At 41.7% G+C, this 19,854-nt stretch overlaps 1 protein-coding gene across 12 annotated transcripts in view; it reads right to left on the reverse strand.

Annotated features, from left to right (window-relative positions):
- CHERP (calcium homeostasis endoplasmic reticulum protein) overlaps positions 1–19,854 on the reverse strand; it is an 89,727-nt gene that overhangs the window by 12,758 nt on the left and 57,115 nt on the right. For 7 of the 12 annotated variants that reach the window (XM_077475499.1, XM_077475492.1, XM_077475487.1 and 4 more), the window contains 3 exons: positions 13,871–14,020; positions 5,402–5,512; positions 3,021–3,118 (listed from right to left, as the gene is read on the reverse strand). In XM_077475499.1, the coding sequence (XP_077331625.1) occupies positions 3,021–3,118; positions 5,402–5,512; positions 13,871–14,020 (359 nt within the window). The remainder of the gene's footprint in view (positions 1–3,020; positions 3,119–5,401; positions 5,513–13,870; positions 14,021–19,854) is intronic. The other 5 variants (XM_077475498.1, XM_077475488.1, XM_077475491.1 and 2 more) reach the window with 2 other exon arrangements.

Consider the following 19,854-nt stretch of genomic DNA (forward strand, 5'->3'; position numbering starts at 1 on the left):
TACCAGGGTTATGGCAGCTAGCTGCTGCCATAACGATATGCCCTTGAAAGTAAGGATGTATATCGACGTGTGGCGGTCTGAAAGTGGTTAAAATGGCAACCAAAACCAGAAAGCAGTGTAAGAAAAACGAAAAACTACCATTCTAATGGATCGAACAACAGCCAAAAATGTCAAAGACTCATCCAATGATCAGCTCCACGGTGATCAAAGAAAATGTAAAAAGGTTACCTGTGAGTACTATAACAATTAGAAGACGCCTATGTGAAGGCAAACTATCGGCAAGAAGCCCCCAAAAAGTCCTATTGTTGAAAAAATTACATGTGCTGAAGAGGTTACAATTTGCCAAAGAACACATTGACTGGCCTAAATAGAAATGACGCAACATTTTATGGACTGATAAAAGCAAGATTGTTCTTTTTGGTTCTAGGGACTGCAGACAGTTGGTCAGACGACCCCCCAAACACTGAATTCAAGCCACAGTACACTGTGAAGACAGTGAAGCATGGCGGCGCAAGCATCAGGATAGGAGTGTTTCAAAAATAATTTTTTCAGTTTATACAGCAGAATGTTTGAGTTTGTTGAGAAAAATTCAGACACTACTATTTCATTGGAAATCCCTAATAATCTTTTTTTCACTTTCTGTAAAGTAATAACAAATTTGAAACATTTTTCTTCATGTTTTGATTTGGAATAAACTGTGCAGTGTTAGCAACGCATTTGCATGTATGCAAATAAAAGCTATAATAAGGATTTTGAGCTTTACTCTTTTTTTTTTTTTTAAAACACACTGATATAATTTTTTTAACACAACTGTATGCGCTGTTGTTGGGAATGTCATTAATGTGAAACTGTTGCTTTACCTTGCATTTGTAAAGCACAGGTCCGCTCTCAATTTTTTTTAAACTTAAAATGGAAGTAAACCCATCGATTTAAACAGTTAAAAAAATAAAAAATAAAAAAAGGCATGCCGTGAATGCTTACTGCACATTGGCTGAGAGCACAGCCAAACTATCAAACCATCCAATGGCCGGTGTCATAATGAATCACATGTGCGGCACCATAGCAGTTGAAGATTAAACAGAGGAAAAGATGGCAGCTTCCTTGGCTGAAAACGATAGGGGAGTTTACTTCCACTTTAAGTTTCCTTTTAAGAGAGTATTACTGGCGACATGTGAACACAGCATGACATACAAAGATGTCTATACACTAAATGTGTGTTCTACAATAAAAACCTTTATTGTATACACATGTGGCTAGACAGGTGCGTTCTACATGCCTAGATATTAAACTTTTTTTGTTACGACAGCTAAAGATGTACAGTTAGGGCCATAAATATTTGGACAGTGACACAATTTTCGCAAGTTGGGCTCTGCATGCCACCGCATTGGATTTGAAATGAAACCTCTACAACAGAATTCAAGTGCAGATTGTAACGTTTAATTTGAAGGGTTGAACAAAAATACCTGATAGAAAATGTAGGAATTGTACACATTTCTTTACAAACACTCCACATTTTAGGAGCTCAAAAGTAATTGGACAAATAAACATAACCCAAACAAAATATTTATTTATTCAATATTTTGTTGCAAATCCTTTGGAGGCAATCACTGCCTTAAGTCTGGAACCCATGGACATCACCAAACGCTGGGTTTCCTCCTTCTTAATGCTTTGCCAGGCCTTTCCAGCCGCAGCCTTCAGGTCTTGCTTGTTTGTGGGTCTTTCCGTCTTAAGTCTGGATTTGAGCAAGTGAAATGCATGCTCAATTGGGTTAAGATCTGGTGATTGACTTGGCCATTGCAGAATGTTCCACTTTTTTGCACTCATGAACTCCTGGGTAGCTTTGGCTGTATGCTTGGGGTCATTGTCCATCTGTACTATGAAGCGCCGTCCGATCAACTTTGCACCATTTGGCTGAATCTGGGCTGAAAGTATATCCTGGTACACTTCAGAATTCATCCGGCTACTCTTGTCTGCTGTTATGTCATCAATAAACACAAGTGACCCAGTGCCATTGAAAGCCATGCATGCCCATGCCATCACGTTGCCTCCACCATGTTTTACAGAGGATGTGGTGTGATTTGGATCATGTGCCGTTCCCTTTCTTCTCCAAACTTTTTTCATCCCATCATTCTGGTACAGGTTGATCTTTGTCTCATCTGTCCATAGAATACTTTTCCAGAACTGAGCTGGCTTCTTGAGGTGTTTTTGGGCAAATTTAACTCTGGCCTGTCTATTTTTGGAATTGATGAATGGTTTGCATCTACATGTGAACCCTTTGTATTTACTTTCATGGAGTCTTCTCTTTACTGTTGACTTAGAGACAGATACACCTACTTCCCTGTTCTGGACTTCAGTTGATGTTGTGAACGGGTTCTTTTTCACCAAAGAAAGTATGCGGCGATCATCCACCACTGTTGTCTTCCGTGGACGCCCAGCCCTTTTTGAGTTCCCAAGCTCACCAGTCAATTCCTTTTTTCTCAGAATGTACCCGACTGTTGATTTTGCTACTCCAAGCATGTCTGCTATCTCTCTGATGGATTTTTTCTTTTTTTTCAGCCTCAGGATGTTCTGCTTCACCTCAATTGAGAGTACTTTGACCGCATGTTGTCTGGTCACAGCAACAGCTTCCAAATGCAAAACCACACACCTGGAATCAACCCCAGACCTTTTAACTACTTCATTGATTACAGGTTAACGAGGGAGACGCCTTCAGAGTTAATTGCAGCCCTTAGAGTCCATTGTCCAATTACTTTTGGTCCCTTGAAAAAGAGGAGGCTATGCATTACAGAGCTATGATTCCTAAACCCTTTCTCCGATTTGGATGTGGAAACTCTCATATTTCAGCTGGGAGTGTGCACTTTCAGCCCATATTATATATATATATAATTGTATTTCTGAACATGTTTTTGTAAACAGCTAAAATAACAAAACTTGTGTCACTGTCCAAATATTTATGGCCCTAACTGTATGTGCCTGTATATAAAAAAAAAAAAAAGACAAAGCAGATAGAGACTACTCACCCATTTTTACTAGCATTTGGTGCCCCTTGTTTTCCTCCCCAAGACGGATATTTGTTGTTGTATTTCCTCCAGATGTGGAACCCAAACCTGAAGAACTACTAAAAAAACAAAAAAACACATGTGAGAATGCAGTTGGCAATGAGGATGGCCACAACATTTGGCAAAAAGAACAATACAAAATAGTATAGTTTCTGCATGGCTACATTGCAGGAGAGTGGTTGCTTGGTGTCATGCCTTGTAAATGTGAAGAACATAACAAATTTTTATGAAGTGTCATGTTTTGGTCATGTTCAGGGTCTGTGTATATCAAAGTGCCACGAATCCTATCTCTTATGTGTTGGATTAGAGATGCAAAAGATATACAGTTCAATATTGGGAAATTTATGTCCCCATTGCTGGGAGGTAACATGCATAAACTTGTTCTCCTGCTGCCGCAAAATTAACTCTTGGAACATGCTGCAAACATGTTTAACCACTTAAGCCCCGGACCAATTTGCAGCCAAAGGACCAAGCCCCTTTTTGTGATTCGGCACTGCGTTGCTTTAACTGACAATTGCGTGGTCTTGAGTCATGGCTCCCAAACAAAATATGCATCCTTTTTTTCCCACAAATAGAGCTCTCTTTTGGTGGTATTTGATCACCTCTGCGGTTTTTATTTTTTGCGCTATAAACAAAAATAGAGTGACAATATTTTTTACTTTTTGCTATAATAAATATCCCCTAAAAATATATTAAAAAAACGTTTTTTTTTGCCTCAGTTTAGGTCGATACGTATTCTTCTACATATTTTTGGTTAAAATTTTTATATATATATATATATATATATATATATATATATATATATATATATATATATATATATATATATATATATATATATATATATATATATATATATATATATATATATATATGCGCGATTATTGATTGGTTTGCACAAAAGTTAGAGCGTTTACAAACTACGGGATAGTTTTGTAGCATTTTTATAAATTTTTTTTTTTTTTTTTTTTTTTTTTTTACTAGTAATGGCGGCGATCAGCGATTTTTATTGTGACTGACATTATGGCGGACACATCGGACATTTTTGACACATTTTTGGAACCACTGTCATTTATACAGCAATCAGTGCTATTTAAATGACACTGGCAATGAAGGAATTAGCCACTAGGGGGCAGTGTAGGTGTTATGTATGAGGTTATGTGGTTTTTTTATTGTAGGGGGGCGTGGCCTGGCTTGTGACGTCACTGATCGTCCTTCCCTATAAAAAGGGAAGAGATGATCGGTGACAGCCACACTAGGAAGCACGGAGAGAGGTTTGTTTACACAGACCTCTCCTCGTTCTTCAGCTCTGTGACTTGATCGCGGGACACCAGCGGTGATCGGGTTCCATGGCCACGGAGCACAGGACTGGCGCGCTCCCGACCCATGGCTGGGCACTTAAATAGCAATGTACAGGTACGTGCTTGTGCCCAGCCGTGCCATTCTGCCGACGTACATCGTTGTGAGGCGGTCTTTAAGTGGTTAAGGTAAGAAGGTTTCAAATAAATAAAGGGAGGATCTGTATAATATACAAAAAAAAAACATTTGAAGAAAGCAATCAAAAACGTGTCCAAGTAGCGAGAGTATCTTTTTTAAATGCAACAAGGGGGCTATAATGGTCCTGTATAGGTATTGGAGTTTTTAGGTATAAATACTGTAAGGTAGGACATTTTTCTTTACAAAAAGGAGTAAAAATTGCTCCAAGTGGACCAAGTGGTTGGTTAGGTAGAGGTCATTTGATATAAAAAATAAAAAAAATAAAATGATTTTTTTTTTTTTTAACAATTATTCAGCTAGGGCTGTAGGTACAACTGCCTTTATACATTTTAAACTAGAATATACAACCAACTTAACAACATTATCACCTGGTTCAATAAGTGAAGGTAGAGATTTAATGTTGCAATAACCACTTTAAAAATGGAAAACGCAGGAAACTACTAAGTGAACAGAATATGTTCAAGCCCTAAATAGTGCACACTGAGGTGATCAGAAGTGCAAGACAGCTGTAGATAAAAGATCACCCTTTACATAGGTCCGTGAATTACATTGATAGAAAAAATAGAAAAGACCCCTTTATATTTCCTTATACAGTTATTGGAACAGATCCAAACAAGTTGTGTTCGTGGTTTTATAGGGGCTACAATAAAATGGATAGGTGGTAGATGACAGGTTGCTAGTGGGCAATTTCCAATGACATTCATAACCATTTAAAATGTACCTTTTATACAGTAGCTGGGCACACGGTAATTGGACTGATGAAAATGTGGGGTCCAATTCAGGTACACTTACTAGAAAAAAAAAAAAAAAAGTATTTAAACCATTTGGTTTAAATATTTACTTACGGAGGGGTAGCACTGCGAGATCTAGATCTGCGTCGTTTTCCAGGCGAGTAAGATTTTGATCTCGATCTTGACCTTGACCGACTTTGAGATGACCGAGACCTGCTTCGGCTCCTAAAAGAAAAGCAGTGCCATAACATAAAAAGCTATTAGTCTTTCTTCAGCTGGTTGAAGATGGTAATCGTAGAGCAAACACCCTAAGACAGTGATGGTGAACCTTGGCACCCCAGATGTTTTGGAACTACATTTCCCATGATGCTCATGCACTCTGTAATGTAGTTGAGCATCATGGGAAATGTAGTTCCAAAACATCTGGAGTGCCAAGGTTCGCCATCACTGCCCTAAGAGGTAGAGATAATAATACACACACACACACACGCAGTAGTCACCAGCAACAAAGAACTAGTTGTCAAGGATCGAGGAGTAAATAAGGGAACAAATGTTCACAATAATATAAATTAGGAACCTAAACAGGCATATTATTCTTTCATCAATAAACTTAACCTAGTCTACAAACTGCAAACTGGCAAACTCATTCTTGCTTTGCATAGCCTGAGAATTATTAAAAAGCTAAAGAATAGAATACTGCATAGCCATAAAAACAATTCTGGTTTTAAAATGGTCAACTGAACCTGCAGTTTAAATAAGCTAAGAACTTCCAGGTGCATCAAAACAAAGGTCTTCTACATCTTAGGCCTCATTTACATTGATGCTGTAAAACTGACGTTTAGGAGCAGTTGGGCATTTTTTTTTCAGCTGCCCCTGAATTCTCTATGTTATCTTATCAGTACATGTACACAGGGTTGTTTAAGCCCCATACACACACCAACAGATTTTCTGCTGATTTTTGTCTTCAGATTTACCAAAATCATGTAGTGCAAGGGCCTGCCTGATTGCATACAATCGCTTAAGGTTTGACCTCATATTACATGGTTTTGGTAAATCTGAAGGAAAAACTCAGCAGAAAAATGGATAGTGTGTATGGGGCTTTAGGCCTCATGCACACTGGATGTTAACCACTTCCCGACCAGCGCACGATGATGTACGTCGACAGAATGGCACGGGCAGGCATATTGGCGTACATGTACGTCCAATATTCGTTGCCGCCGTGCCATCGGGAGCGCGCCGCCAGCGGCGCGCCCCTGCGCTGGTCGGGACCCCCGTGAGTCCGGTCGCGGGACCCGCGATCGTCTCACGGAGCGGCCGAATGGAGGAAATGCTGTATAAACAACATTTTCCCATTCTGCCTAGCAACTAGTGACGCTGATCTCTGCTCCATGTGATTGGAGCAGAGATCAGTGTACACTAAATGAAAGCCCAACCCCCCCACAGTTAGTAACACACTCCTAGGAACACTTAACCCCTACACTGCCACCCACAGGTTAACCCTTTCACTGCCAGTGTCATTTACACAGGAATCACTGCATTTATATAGCAGTGATTACTGTATAAATGACAATGGTCCCAAAAATGTGTCAAAAATGTCCGATGGGTCCCCGACAATGTCGCAGTCACAATAAAAATGGCAGATCACCGCCATTACTAGTAAAAAAATAAAAATAAAAAATTAATAAAAATGCTATAAAACTATCCCTATTTTGTAAACGCTATAACTTTTGCGCAAACCAATCAATAATCGCTTATTGCGATCTTTTTTACCAAAAATATGTAGAAGAATACGTATCGGCCTAAATTGAGGGAAAAAAAATGTTTTTTTATATATTTTTGGGGGATATTTATTATAACAAAAAGTAAAAAATAATGCGTTTTTTTCTAAATTGTCGCTCTATTTTTGTTTATAGCGCAAAAAATAAAAACCGCAGGGGTGATCAAATACCACCAAAAGAAAGCTCTATTTGTGGGAAAAAAAGGACGTCAATTTTGTTTGGGAGCCACGTCGCACGACCGCGCAATTGTCAGTTAAAGCGACGCAGTGCCGAATCGCAAAAAGTGGTCTGGTCTTTGACCAGCAAATTGGTCCGGTCTGTAAGTGGTTAAACAATGTTTTAAAAAACGGCAGTAGCTTTGCAGTGAGTTTTCCAAAGTTTTTTAAAAAAATTTTGCAATAGCGTTTATTAGTGTTTCTAGTGTTTTTCCGCAATTTATTTTCAATGGATTGAAAACGTGGAAAAATGCTGTGTGTTTGAGCGTTTATCGACGTTAGAGCGTTTTTACAGCTGAAAACATCTTAAAAATTCCTCTCAGATCCCACTAGTTTTGAGTTTTTAAAAGGCAAAAAACTGCTGATAACAGTCTGTGTGTGCATGGACACATAGGATAACATGATGGGGAGTTTAATCACTACAGCCCCGGAGGATTTATTTGGACAAAGACCAGAGCACTTTTTGCTAAATGGCACTGCATCATTTTAACTAACAATTGCGCAGTCGCGCGACGTGGCGCCCAAACAAAATTTACATCCTTATTTTTTTCCCACAAATAGAGCTTTCTTTTGGTGGCATTTGATCACCTCTGGCATTTTTTTGTTTTATAGTGCAAAAAATAAAAACTGCAATTTAAAAAAAAAAAAAAAAAAAAAAAGTTTTTTTTTGTACTTTGTGCTATAATAAATATCACCAAAAAATATATAAAATATATATTTTTTGCTCAGTTTAGGCCGATTGGTTTGTGCAAAAGTTATTGCATCTACAAAATAGGGGATCGTTTTATGCCATTTTTTATAAAAAAAAATATTTTTTTACTAGCAATGGTGGCGATCAGAGATTTTTATTGTGACTGCAACATTATGGCAAATAGATCGAACAATTTTGACAAATTTTTTGGGACCATTCACATTTATACAGCGATCAGTGCAATTTTAAGTGGTTGTAAACCCTTACAAACCACTTTGACCTACAGGTAAGCCTAGATTAAGGCTTACCTGTAGGTCCAAGAAATATCTCCTAAACCTATACGGTTTAGGAGATATTTGCCCGAAGACAGGCACCGCTGAGATATTTGCCTGAAGGCAGGTGCACTGAGCGCGGCATTGCCAATAATGGAGCTGCCGCGCGTCGGCTCCCGTGCGCATGTGCGGGAGTGACGTCATCGCGGCTCCGCCGAATGACAGCGGCGGAGCTGCGAGACCCCACCGAAAAGATGGATGCGCCGGACTACAGGGGACAGCGGTGACAAAGCTGGCTCCTGTGTCAGGTAAGTGACACATAATGGGCTACTATGCGATGCATAGTAGTCCATTATGCTTTGCAGAGAATGAAAGAGGAAGTAAAGCCATCAGGGTTTACTTCCTCTTTAAATTGCATTGATTACTGTGTAAACGTGACTGGCAGTGAAGTTGTTAACTCTAGGTGGTGCTGTATGTGACACATCACTGATCACCGCTCCCGATCACAGGGAGCTATGATCAGTGACAGTGTCACTAGGCAGAATGGGGAGATGCTCGTTTACATTAGCATCTCTCTGTTCTTCCTCTCCGTGACACAATCTCGGTTATCCCCTTGGAAATAGAGTCCGCAGGACCCGCAATCCGACTCACGGAGCTCGCAGGGGGGCGCGTGCCTGCTATGCAAGCCACGCTAGATCACGTAGTATAATGTGATTTCGTGCAGCAGAGCCAACCTGCGACAGTAAAATTGCTGCGGCTGGTCCGCAAGAGATTAAGGACAGTAGAAAAAAAAAAAAACGCTTGAAGCCAAAAACAGCTGCTGTAAAAACGCGCAGCGTGCATGAGGCCTTATAGTCCTTTCTAGGCAGTTGAGTTTAGAAGCATTTTTTTGGAATGAAAAAAAAAAAAATGCATTCAGGACAGATGTTCAGAGGCATTTGAAACGCCAAATGCCTGTAACAGCTGCTAAACGCAGTAACTCGCATTTAGCGGTGTTTTGTTTACAGACGTTTTAAAAAAAAAAACTTCTAGATGCAAACGCGGCATGTAAACACAATTAAACTGACTTTTTTTTTATGTCAGTTTCTAGCTGTCAAGTTAAATCATTCAGGAGAGATTAAACAACGTCCCGTGTACATGAAGCCTTACTGCTGCTGGTAAACAGACATTTAGGAGCAGTTGGGAATTTATTTTTTTCAGCTGCTCCTGAACTCTCCTCTATGTTATCTTATCGGTACATGTACACAGGTTGGTTTATAGTTGTATCTAGGCAGTTGAGTTTACAAGCAATTTGAAACGCCAAATACCTGTAACATAAATTAAGCTTTGGCGCTAAAACCTAAATGGTGTACTAAAAATGCTAATATTCTGCAAATTACATAAAATGAAGCCCAATGTGGGAATTTCACCAATACACTGTATATGTGATATTAAAAATATATGTGAATGGGAATGTGTATCCGTTATCTTACATAACAACTATGCACAAGTGTGGTAAAAAATAATAATAACTATGCACAAGTGTGGTAAATAATATGATGAAAAATACAACTAATCTATCACAACTAAAAATGTAAGTGCTTTGGTAAAAAGTGCTTTTGCTCACATAAATGAGCCAATACTTATACTCTAAAAAGTGATAATCAAAAAGGCATTGTGAAACTACCAAGTGAAAACATCAAAAAGATCATATAATGTCCAATCCAAAATATATTATAATGTCCAACTGAAAATATTTATTCAAAGTCGCATCATCTAGTTGCTGAAAAAACGCATAAGACTTTTATCAGATAGGAAGGTGAAGCAAGGTGACTGGTGAAAACAAGGGTTAAATTCCTCTCCGGTGCGCCACTCTGTGTTAGAGAAGAAATGTATATATGCGCTCACCAGACATTAAACCCCCAATGGGTTAGCCAAGCAGTCACAGTATGAGCCACTGTGCAGCTCTCTCAAGGCTCTGCCACCGCTGTGCTGTGGGGATATTTTACACTCTTCCTTCCGTGAATGGTCCGTTTAGCGTTTGTACATGAAGGGAAACAGAAGTACAGCCATGGTGCAATATTGTTGTGTAAACGTACAATGTTTATTAAAATCAGTTTTACTCACAAATTCCAAAAAAGATAGATCGCTGTGAAATATGTTCCGCCGGCGTTACTGCTTGAATAGCAGTGTAAGGTGCACGTTCTAGGCCACGCCCTACGCGTTTCGTCAGAGCGACGTCATCTGGAGCGCTCCAGATGACGTCGCTCTGACGAAACGCGTAGGGCGTGGCCTAGAACGTGCACCTTACACTGCTATTCAAGCAGTAACGCCGGCGGAACATATTTCACAGCGATCTATCTTTTTTGGAATTTGTGAGTAAAACTGATTTTAATAAACATTGTACGTTTACACAACAATATTGCACCATGGCTGTACTTCTGTTTCCCTTCATGTACAAACGCTAAACGGACCATTCACGGAAGGAAGAGTGTAAAATATCCCCACAGCACAGCGGTGGCAGAGCCTTGAGAGAGCTGCACAGTGGCTCATACTGTGACTGCTTGGCTAACCCATTGGGGGTTTAATGTCTGGTGAGCGCATATATACATTTCTTCTCTAACACAGAGTGGCGCACCGGAGAGGAATTTAACCCTTGTTTTCACCAGTCACCTTGCTTCACCTTCCTATCTGATAAAAGTCTTATGCGTTTTTTCAGCAACTAGATGATGCGACTTTGAATAAATATTTTCAGTTGGACATTATAATATATTTTGGATTGGACATTATATGATCTTTTTGATGTTTTCACTTGGTAGTTTCACAATGCCTTTTTGATTATCACTTTTTAGAGTATAAGTATTGGCTCATTTATGTGAGCAAAAGCACTTTTTACCAAAGCACTTACATTTTTAGTTGTGATAGATTAGTTGTATTTTTCATCATATTATTTACCACACTTGTGCATAGTTATTATTATTTTTTACCACACTTGTGCATAGTTGTTATGTAAGATAACGGATACACATTCCCATTCACATATATTTTTAATATCACATATACAGTGTATTGGTGAAATTCCCACATTGGGCTTCATTTTATGTAATTTGCAGAATATTAGCATTTTTAGTACACCATTTAGGTTTTAGCGCCAAAGCTTAATTTATTTTTCAGATTTCTAATCTATTCCCATCTTGAGGGATAGGTTTCAAGCACAGGCAGCTTTAACCCTTCACAGTTCACTTTATTGTAGTCATTTTAACATTTAAACTTATTTAAACTTGTCTAGCAAACAGGTAAATTTGTCCATAGCGCAATCTTATCTTTTCTTTTTGCTAAATACCTGTAACAGCTTGTAAAGGCATGTAAATGTGTTAACTCGCGTTTAGTCACATTTCGTTTACAGGAGTTTTTAATTTTTGACAATTTGCAAAAAAAAATAAAAAATTACAAAAAAAACAAAAAAACACGCAAACACGGCATGTAAATGCGGCAAAACAGACGTTTTTACGTTGGTTGCTGTCAAGTTAAATTGTTCAGGCGAGGTTTAAAAACATCACGTGTACATTAAGCCCTACAGTTTGTTCTCTTTCTACAGCAACCACAGCCGGAGTAGAAAAGCCTGTCTCCTGTTAGCAGCTGCAGAGGGCCGTTGCTTTCTGGGAGGATGCAGAAAATTGACAATCCCCATCCGAGTCCAACATATAGCTATGCAGTCAGCAAAGCTTATGCTCCCCACTGACTGGAGAGCTCTGACTCAGCATGGGGTGTGTTGGTTCTGCTCTGCAACATGCTGGCAGGACACAGGCTTTTCTACTTAGGCTGCAACTGTTTTCTAAAGAAGACATACTGTAACACTTTATACACCTTTTGTTACGATGCACCTGCAATGTATTTAACGCAATACCAGGCACTTACACCCCCTTCTTGCCCAAGCCAATTTTCAGCTTTCAGCACTGTCGCTGTTTAAATGACAATTGTGTGGTCATGCTACATTGTACACAAACAGATTTTTTATCATCTTGTTCCCACAAATAGAGCTTTTCTTTGGTGGTATTTGATCACCTCTGTTTTTTCTATTTTTTGCTAAATAAGACCTAAAATATTGAAGAAAAAAATAAAATAAAAAGGATTTATTTTGTTTCGGTTATAAACAAAAGTTTCTCCTTCACTGATGGGCGCTGATAAGGCGGCACCGACGATGGGCACTGATAGGCAGCACTGATGGATACTTATGGGTGGCACTGATAGTGCCCAGCAGTGCTGCCTACTGATAGATGGCATTGATAGGCATCACTGATGGCACTGGCAGGCATTGGGGATGGGCACCGATTGGCCACCCTAGACCACCAGGCAGCTGCCAATCACAGCATAGATCAGCAGGGGGTGTGCCCAGCATGCTTCAAAACCAGGAATTAAGCCATAACGTACTCCTACATCACTTAGCCTGGAGGTGTCATCTGCCCACAGTAAGTGCACTGTGGGTGGGCAGCAAGCAGTTAAGACATGCACCGTGCTCTTATATAAAATGGATTTGTTTACATAGCAGTATCTTCAAAAGCATACAATATTTTAAAACAAAAGGGGCCACTATTCAGAGAAAAGAACAACGCTGCACACCCCGGAGAATTGTCAAAGAGTGAAATTCCCCCATATGGGGTTTTCTATGCAGCAAATAATTTTAAAAAAATTAAGAAAAAAATGCTACAAAGGAAATAGAATAGACTTCAATTTTATTAGACAAAATATTAAAAAAACTGAGGTTTTTTTTAAATAGTGAATGTGGGAGGATAATTGGTTAAAATAAGAGCTGTGGTACAGGAGATATAAACATTAAAGCACCAGCGCAAGTGGGAGCATTTGCAACATATAATAATGTACAATAGTCAAATGCTACAATAATGGTAACTGACGCGTTTCGATCCCGCCGGGTCTTCTTCAGAGGATTTGTACACACTTTCACCGTGTTGCACAGTGTCTCCTGGACCTATATCATCAGGGTAGAGTCCCTCATCAGATCCCACCAAAGACCCCGGGCCGGTAGGGCACATCAGTCAGGGGGGCCAGCAAACCGCCCCGGCGTGGCTTATGAGGAGTCACAGTTTTAGGTTCCCAAAATCCCGGTTGGGTAGCCGATGGGCAAGAGGCGCACCTTAGTTTTCCTGAATTATAATTTCCATATGCAGAGACTGCCGGTTTCTGTCTGTCCAGGTTGAGCACTGGGGATACCCTAGATAACTCCTGTACCACAGCTCTTATTTTAAACAATTATCCTCCCACATCCACCATTTAAAAAAAATATTTTTTTTTTTATATTTTGTCTAATAAAATTGTATATTCTTATTCCTTCATAGCATTTTCTTCTTCTTATTTGCTGCCTGGAAAATCCAATATGGGGGAATTTCCCGGTTTGAAGCATACCAGATTTAAACACTTTTATTGTTTATTAATTAATTTTTCAAAAAATACTTTAGAAATGTGGTACATTTTCTGGCTCCCAGTGACATTTTAAAATGGAAGCCTAATACAGGGGGATTTATTTAGTCAACCTGCAGCTCTACAGCCCATCTAAATAGCCTAAAAATGTGTACACAGTCAGTAGGTACATATGGCACAAATAAACTCAGTAAAACATATGTATACATCACCTGGACCTGGATTGAGAATATGATCTGGATCGAGTACGAGATCGTGACCGAGACTCCGAATAGGAGCGAGAAGACTTGGAAGATCTGGATTGTGAGCGTGAAGAAGACCGGCCCCGACTTTCTGAACGACTTTTAGATCTCGATGCCCTACTGAAAAACAACAAAAATGTATAACATTAAAAGAAGCTAAAAGATTAAATACAGCTGCAACACAATAGAAAGGGTAATGTTTCTATTATCGTACCAAGTCTGGAATACAAATTACATATACACATTAACACAGATGGCATTAAAGTGGTAGTATACCCTGCTTGCACATTTTTACCTACAGGTAAGCCTATAATAAGGCTTACTTTGTGGTAAAATGAATATCTCCTAAACTTGAATGGTTTAGGAGATATTCACCTTGCATGCAGCCCCTGGCGCCAGCAGCGCATGCACTCTGAAGGTCCTGCGGATGCTGCCGGACCTTGCAGGAAAGAGAACTCCTGCGTGCATGTGTGGGAGTGATGTCATTGCGGCTTCAGCCACTCACAGCAGCGGAGCCGCGAACCTGGAAGAAACGCAGAGGGAACATGTCCGCTCCCACAACGGTGACTGGGAGGCGGTGCGGATGCTTCATTCTAAAAGGTATGCATACTAACTCATTATGCCTTTGCTTTACAGGTATTTTTTATTTCAGGGTATAAAACTGCTTTAAAAGTCTGGATCAAGCTCCCATTGTGTGGCAGAGCCGCATATTCATACGTTTTCCTTTTAACCACTTCCCGACCGGCGCACGCCAATGCACGTCGGCAGAATGGCAGGCATATTGGCGTACAGGTACGTCCATTTCTATATGCCGCCCTGCCATCACGTGCGCGCCACCGGCGGCGTGCTCGCGTGCTGGTCGCGACCCCTGCGAGTCCGGTCGCGGGTCCCGCGGACTCGTCTCACGGGGAGGCTGAACTGGGAGATGCCGCTGTTCTGCCTAGCAACAAGTGACGCTGATCTCTGCTCCAAAAGAAAGCTCTATTTGTGGAAAACAAAAAAAACCTCAATTTTGTTTGGGAGCCACGTCGCACGACCGCGCAATTGTCAGTTAAAGTGACGCAGTGCCGAATCGCAAAAAGCGGTCTGGTCTTAAGCCAGAAAAATGGTCCGGTCTGAAAGTGGTTAAACTGTACTGGTAAAGGCAATGAATATACATGAATGTCTAAAAAAAGCGTTAAGCGTCCAGGTTAATGGTAGGATCTCCCCCCCTTTCCCACTTTCCCGGGGGACACGTCAGGGGTGCCCCATCTCCCCGCTGCTTTATGCTTTGGCGGTGGAGCCCCTGGCCATGGCCCTCAGGACCCATCCAGATATCAGGGGTCTTCGCTGCGGTGGCCTGCATGAGGTGGTCAGTCTCTACGCGGACGACATGCTTCTTTATTTAGCGGATGCTGGCCCCTCATTGCAGGCGGCCCTGCGAACCATCACGGCTTTCGGAGCCTTCTCTGGGCTCCGGATCAATTGGACCAAGTCCCAAATACTACCATTGGACTTGGGGCCCCCCACCGCCAAGCAGGCGGCTCTTCCGCTTGCTCGGGCGAGTACCTTTAAGTACCTTGGAGTGCACGTCTCCAGGTCCCTCCCAGATTACCTTACTCTTAATGTTGAGCCCCTATTTGACACTCTAAAATCTAAAAAACAGGTATGGTCCCGCCTCCCCCTTGGGGTGATGGGCCGAATAAATTTGGTTAAGATGATCCTCCTCCCCAAGCTTCTATATGTTTTTTGGCAGGCACCCGTACGTCTTCCCCTTCGCACATTTAAAGCCCTGGAATCTATCCTCAATACGTTCGTTTGGGGGTCGTCCCGACATAAATTGCCGTGGCGGGTTCTAAAATGCCCCTCGGATGCTGGAGGGAACGGCCCTGCCAGATCTTTTCCTCTACTACATCGCGTCGCAACTCTCCCACTTTTTCCATTTTCACCACACGGATAGAGCCCGCTACACTACCCTGGTATGCTCCCAGGTCCCCACCCCGCTGACCCACCCTTTGCAGTTTTTGTTTAGCACCCTCCCCCTTCCATCCGCTCCTAGGGACAGGCACCTTATGCTTTCTCACCACTGTAAAATTTGGCACTTAGCAACACGGATAGGACAAACACCATCCCCCCACTCTCACACGCCTCTATGGAATAATTCTGATATGCCAGACCTTGCCCTCATCCCGGATTCCGGGCTGTGGGCAAGCAGGGGGGTCATCTACCTCTCGCAGGTAGTCTCCAATGGAATGGTTAGACTGTTCCAGGACCTCAAGGACGAATTCGCCCTGCCTAACTACATGCTATTCCGTTATCTCCAACTCCGGCACGCGCTCCACACCCAGTTTGCCAACCAAATCCCAAGAATTGGGACCCCAGCTCTGGTTGACCTAGTGTTGGGTCCCGAGCCTGCACAGCTGATCTCACAGCTATATGCCCACCTCCTGGTTCCCACGGCTTCGGCTGTGGCTTCTCAGGTCCGTTCTCGGTGGGAGGGTGATCTGGGAGCGGTGTCGGATGAGGATTGGGACGAAGCTCTAGCGAACCACAAACTAATGTCACCTAAACTCTCGGACCGCCTCACCCACCTTTATATCCTGCACAGGTCTCATCTTACACCCCACCGCATAGCTAAATACAGACCTGAACATGACCCCCGCTGCGCCTCCTCAGCTGGCTCCTTCTACCATTTACTCTGGGCATGCCCGGCTATACAAGGGTTCTGGGCACAGGTGGTCCAGTTCCTCCACGACCGCATGGGCTCCCCGGTGTCCCTAAGCAATGTATTTTGGGGCTTCTCTCGCTGTCGGAAGGCGAAAAGTATCTCAATATTTTTCTGCAAGAGACTCTGTTTCAGGCTAGGTTACAGATCGCCAAAACATGGTTGAGAGGACGCCCCCCCACTACACAGCAGTGGATCAGAGCGATCAATGTCACCCTTCCCCACAAGAAAATGTTGTACACTCACAGGGGCTGTCCCCACAAATACAATAAAATCTGGGACAGGTGGTTGGAGGACTCCTCCACCTGTAGTGCTGAGAGCTAGCTGATTTCACTTAGGTATGTCTATGGATTTTCTGCGGGGTCTACCTCCCTCTCCTTCACCGTGTATTTTTTGTTAAAACCTCTCCAATGGGTTGTGGGTTTCCCTTTGCAGTTAGCTGTATATTTCAAGCACTTGTATGTGAAATGCACCTGTTAGTGTTGGTAGTGCCTGTTGCGCTACATTGTGTTGTCAATATCCTTTGTACTATGCTTAATAAAGCTGCTTTTTGAATTAAAAAAAAAAAAAAAAAAAAAGCGTTAAGCTCTAGTATACATCTGTTGATAAAGCAAAACATTTGGATTTCTGTATATAATAGAACATAATTTTCTTGCCGTTCATTAAAGGGACACAGGCTTCTTAAGCTTTAAAGTGCATTTACACTTTTGCAGTCAAAATTTCAGAAAACCCCACTATATGTTTGCTATGCGTTTCTGTTCACACAGAATGCCATGCACACATGCAGGGATAACATACGAGTGATCAGGACCTGGACACAGACTGCCTGCACCAAGGGTCCATCGCTTGCACGTGATCGCTGCTTAAAAAGATTAGTTGGCACGATAACCTGCAAGAGCCAGCAGCCTCCCATAGATTTCAATGGGGCTGCCTACTCACAGCCAATCGCGCTAATTAGCTCTAGTCACAATTGATAGCGAATAGGTGCTTGCACAATAAACACAGGGTTGATGATGGCAAACAGCTGTCCAGCCCCCTTAAACACCTTTTTTTTTTTTTCTTTGCTGGTCTAGAAGGTTAAGCTACAATTTTTATATATTTTAGTTACGCTATGTGAATGAGAAAATGTAATTTTAAATTCTAAAGTTGGTGTTATCCCAATTTCGATTCAAAAGCGAAAATACACTTTAAGACCATAAGCCTAAAAAATGAACAGTCTAAGCCACTGAGAAATGCTGAATGAGAAGCTGGTTCTCCTATGTAGGGACCTTCAGGAAAGAGAAGGAAGGGGGCGTTATGGCATTATGGCAAACCACCATAACTCGTTGAGGCATGGACTCCATTAGACCTGTGAAGGTATGCTGTGGTATCTGGCACCAAGCTGTCAGCAACAGATCCTTTAAGTTTTGCAAGTTGCAAGATAGGACCTCCATGGATCAGGCTGTTTTTTTCCAGGATATCCCAAAGATGCTCGATTGGATTGAGATCTGGAGTATCTGAAGGCCAAGTCAACACTTCAAACTGATTCCTCAAATCATTCTTGAATCCATTAGAGCAGGCCACTTTCTTCTATTACTCTGTGGTCCATTTCTGATGCTCATATGCCCACTGTAGGTGCTTTTGGCTGTGGACATGGGTCAGCATGGACACCCTGACTGGTCTGTGGCTACGCAGCCCCATATGCAACAAATTGCGATGCATTTTCCTATCAAAACCGGCATTAAAGTGATACTAAAAAGTCTCTTTTTTTGCTATGGGAGCACCCAAGCCCTGCTCCTCTCTCTCCTTATTGGCTCATGACTTTGGTTGGCAGCAGGGGAGCCAATGGCGCTTCGCCATTGGCTCCCCTGAGGAGGAGGGAGAGTCCCAGACAGCCAAGCCTCTCGTGCAACATCGCTGGATCCAGGTGGGACTCAGGTAAGTATTAGGGGGCTTCTGTAAACAGAAGGCTTTTTATCTTAATACATTAAGATAAAAAAAAACTCCTGCCTTTACAACCACTTTAACTTTTTCAGCAATTTGAGCCACAGCAGCTCTTTTGGCTAGGACTACAGGGGCCAGCCCATGACCCTGTCATTGGTTTGTCCGTTTTATCCACATTGGACGACTTTTGGTAGGTTCTGACCACTGAAGACTAGGAACATCCCACAATACCCACACTTTTGACCAGATGTCTAGCCAGTACAACTTGGCCCAAGTCAAAGTCACTCAAATCCTTTTGCTTGCCCATTTTTTATGTTTTCAACATATCAACTTTAGGGACAACATGTTCAATTTCTGGCTCTCCTAATATATCCTACCCACTTTCCTATGCCACTGTAACAAGACAATCAAGGTTATTCACTATCCTTGTAAGTGCTCATAATTCTATGCCTGATTGGTGTATATTTAGACAATGAAGGGAAATTTATTTTATGTACTGGGGCCGGACGCACTATGGTTGAGGTGAAAGGCCGAAATCACCTTGAGAAGAAAAACACTGAACACAATCTAGTACGTTTGGAAGGGGACTTTTCCTGAGAGTTTCAAAGGGTGTTTTTTGAAGTGCTGAGAGAACCAGGTTCAAATCCCTTGGAGTGACAGCCGAGCGCACAGGGTGGACCACATAAAAAGGCATGCTGTACAAAAAAGGTCTTAAATCAAAGAATGGGAGGCTAGCAGCCTATGGGACAAGCCCACAAGCACCAGGATTTTACCCTTGCTGGTATTCAGGGCCAAATGCTGATCCTGGTCTAATTGAAAAAATGTCAGTGTGTATCCCACAGATAATCATCCTGATTGAAAATAGTCTTTCCTCACACAAAATGATGTACGTCTTCCAAGTGCGATGGTAGACCTTACCACAAAGCAGGATAGTAAACCAGTCTTTGTTACAGAAAAAGCCGTTGATTTGGAAGGTGCATCGGAACATCTGCCAGGAGTCTGATCAGGTCGAAGAACCACATGGGCCAGTCCAGATTATTATTTTTTTATTTTTTAATGAGGATCACCGGAATAAGCTCCATCATGATCCTTTGCAGCAGAAAGAGGAATAAAAAAAAAAAAAAAAAAGAAGAAGGAAAAAGGTGTACACTACTGTGCAAAAGTACTGTATGCCTTCAAACAAGCCTCAGTTCTTCTAGGTACACACGGTGCTTGTTCACAGGTTTTGAAGGAACTTGTCAAGTAGCTTGTTCCAGACCAAACCACAGATCTTCTGTGGATTTAGGTTGCCTCAAATCCTACTGTCTTCTTCATGTAATCCCAGACA

Source organism: Lithobates pipiens, unplaced genomic scaffold (genome assembly GCF_037356315.1).
Source record: "Lithobates pipiens isolate NorthernLeopardFrog02 unplaced genomic scaffold, aLitPip1_a1.2 Scaffold_13, whole genome shotgun sequence".
NCBI lineage: Eukaryota > Metazoa > Chordata > Amphibia > Anura > Ranidae > Lithobates > Lithobates pipiens.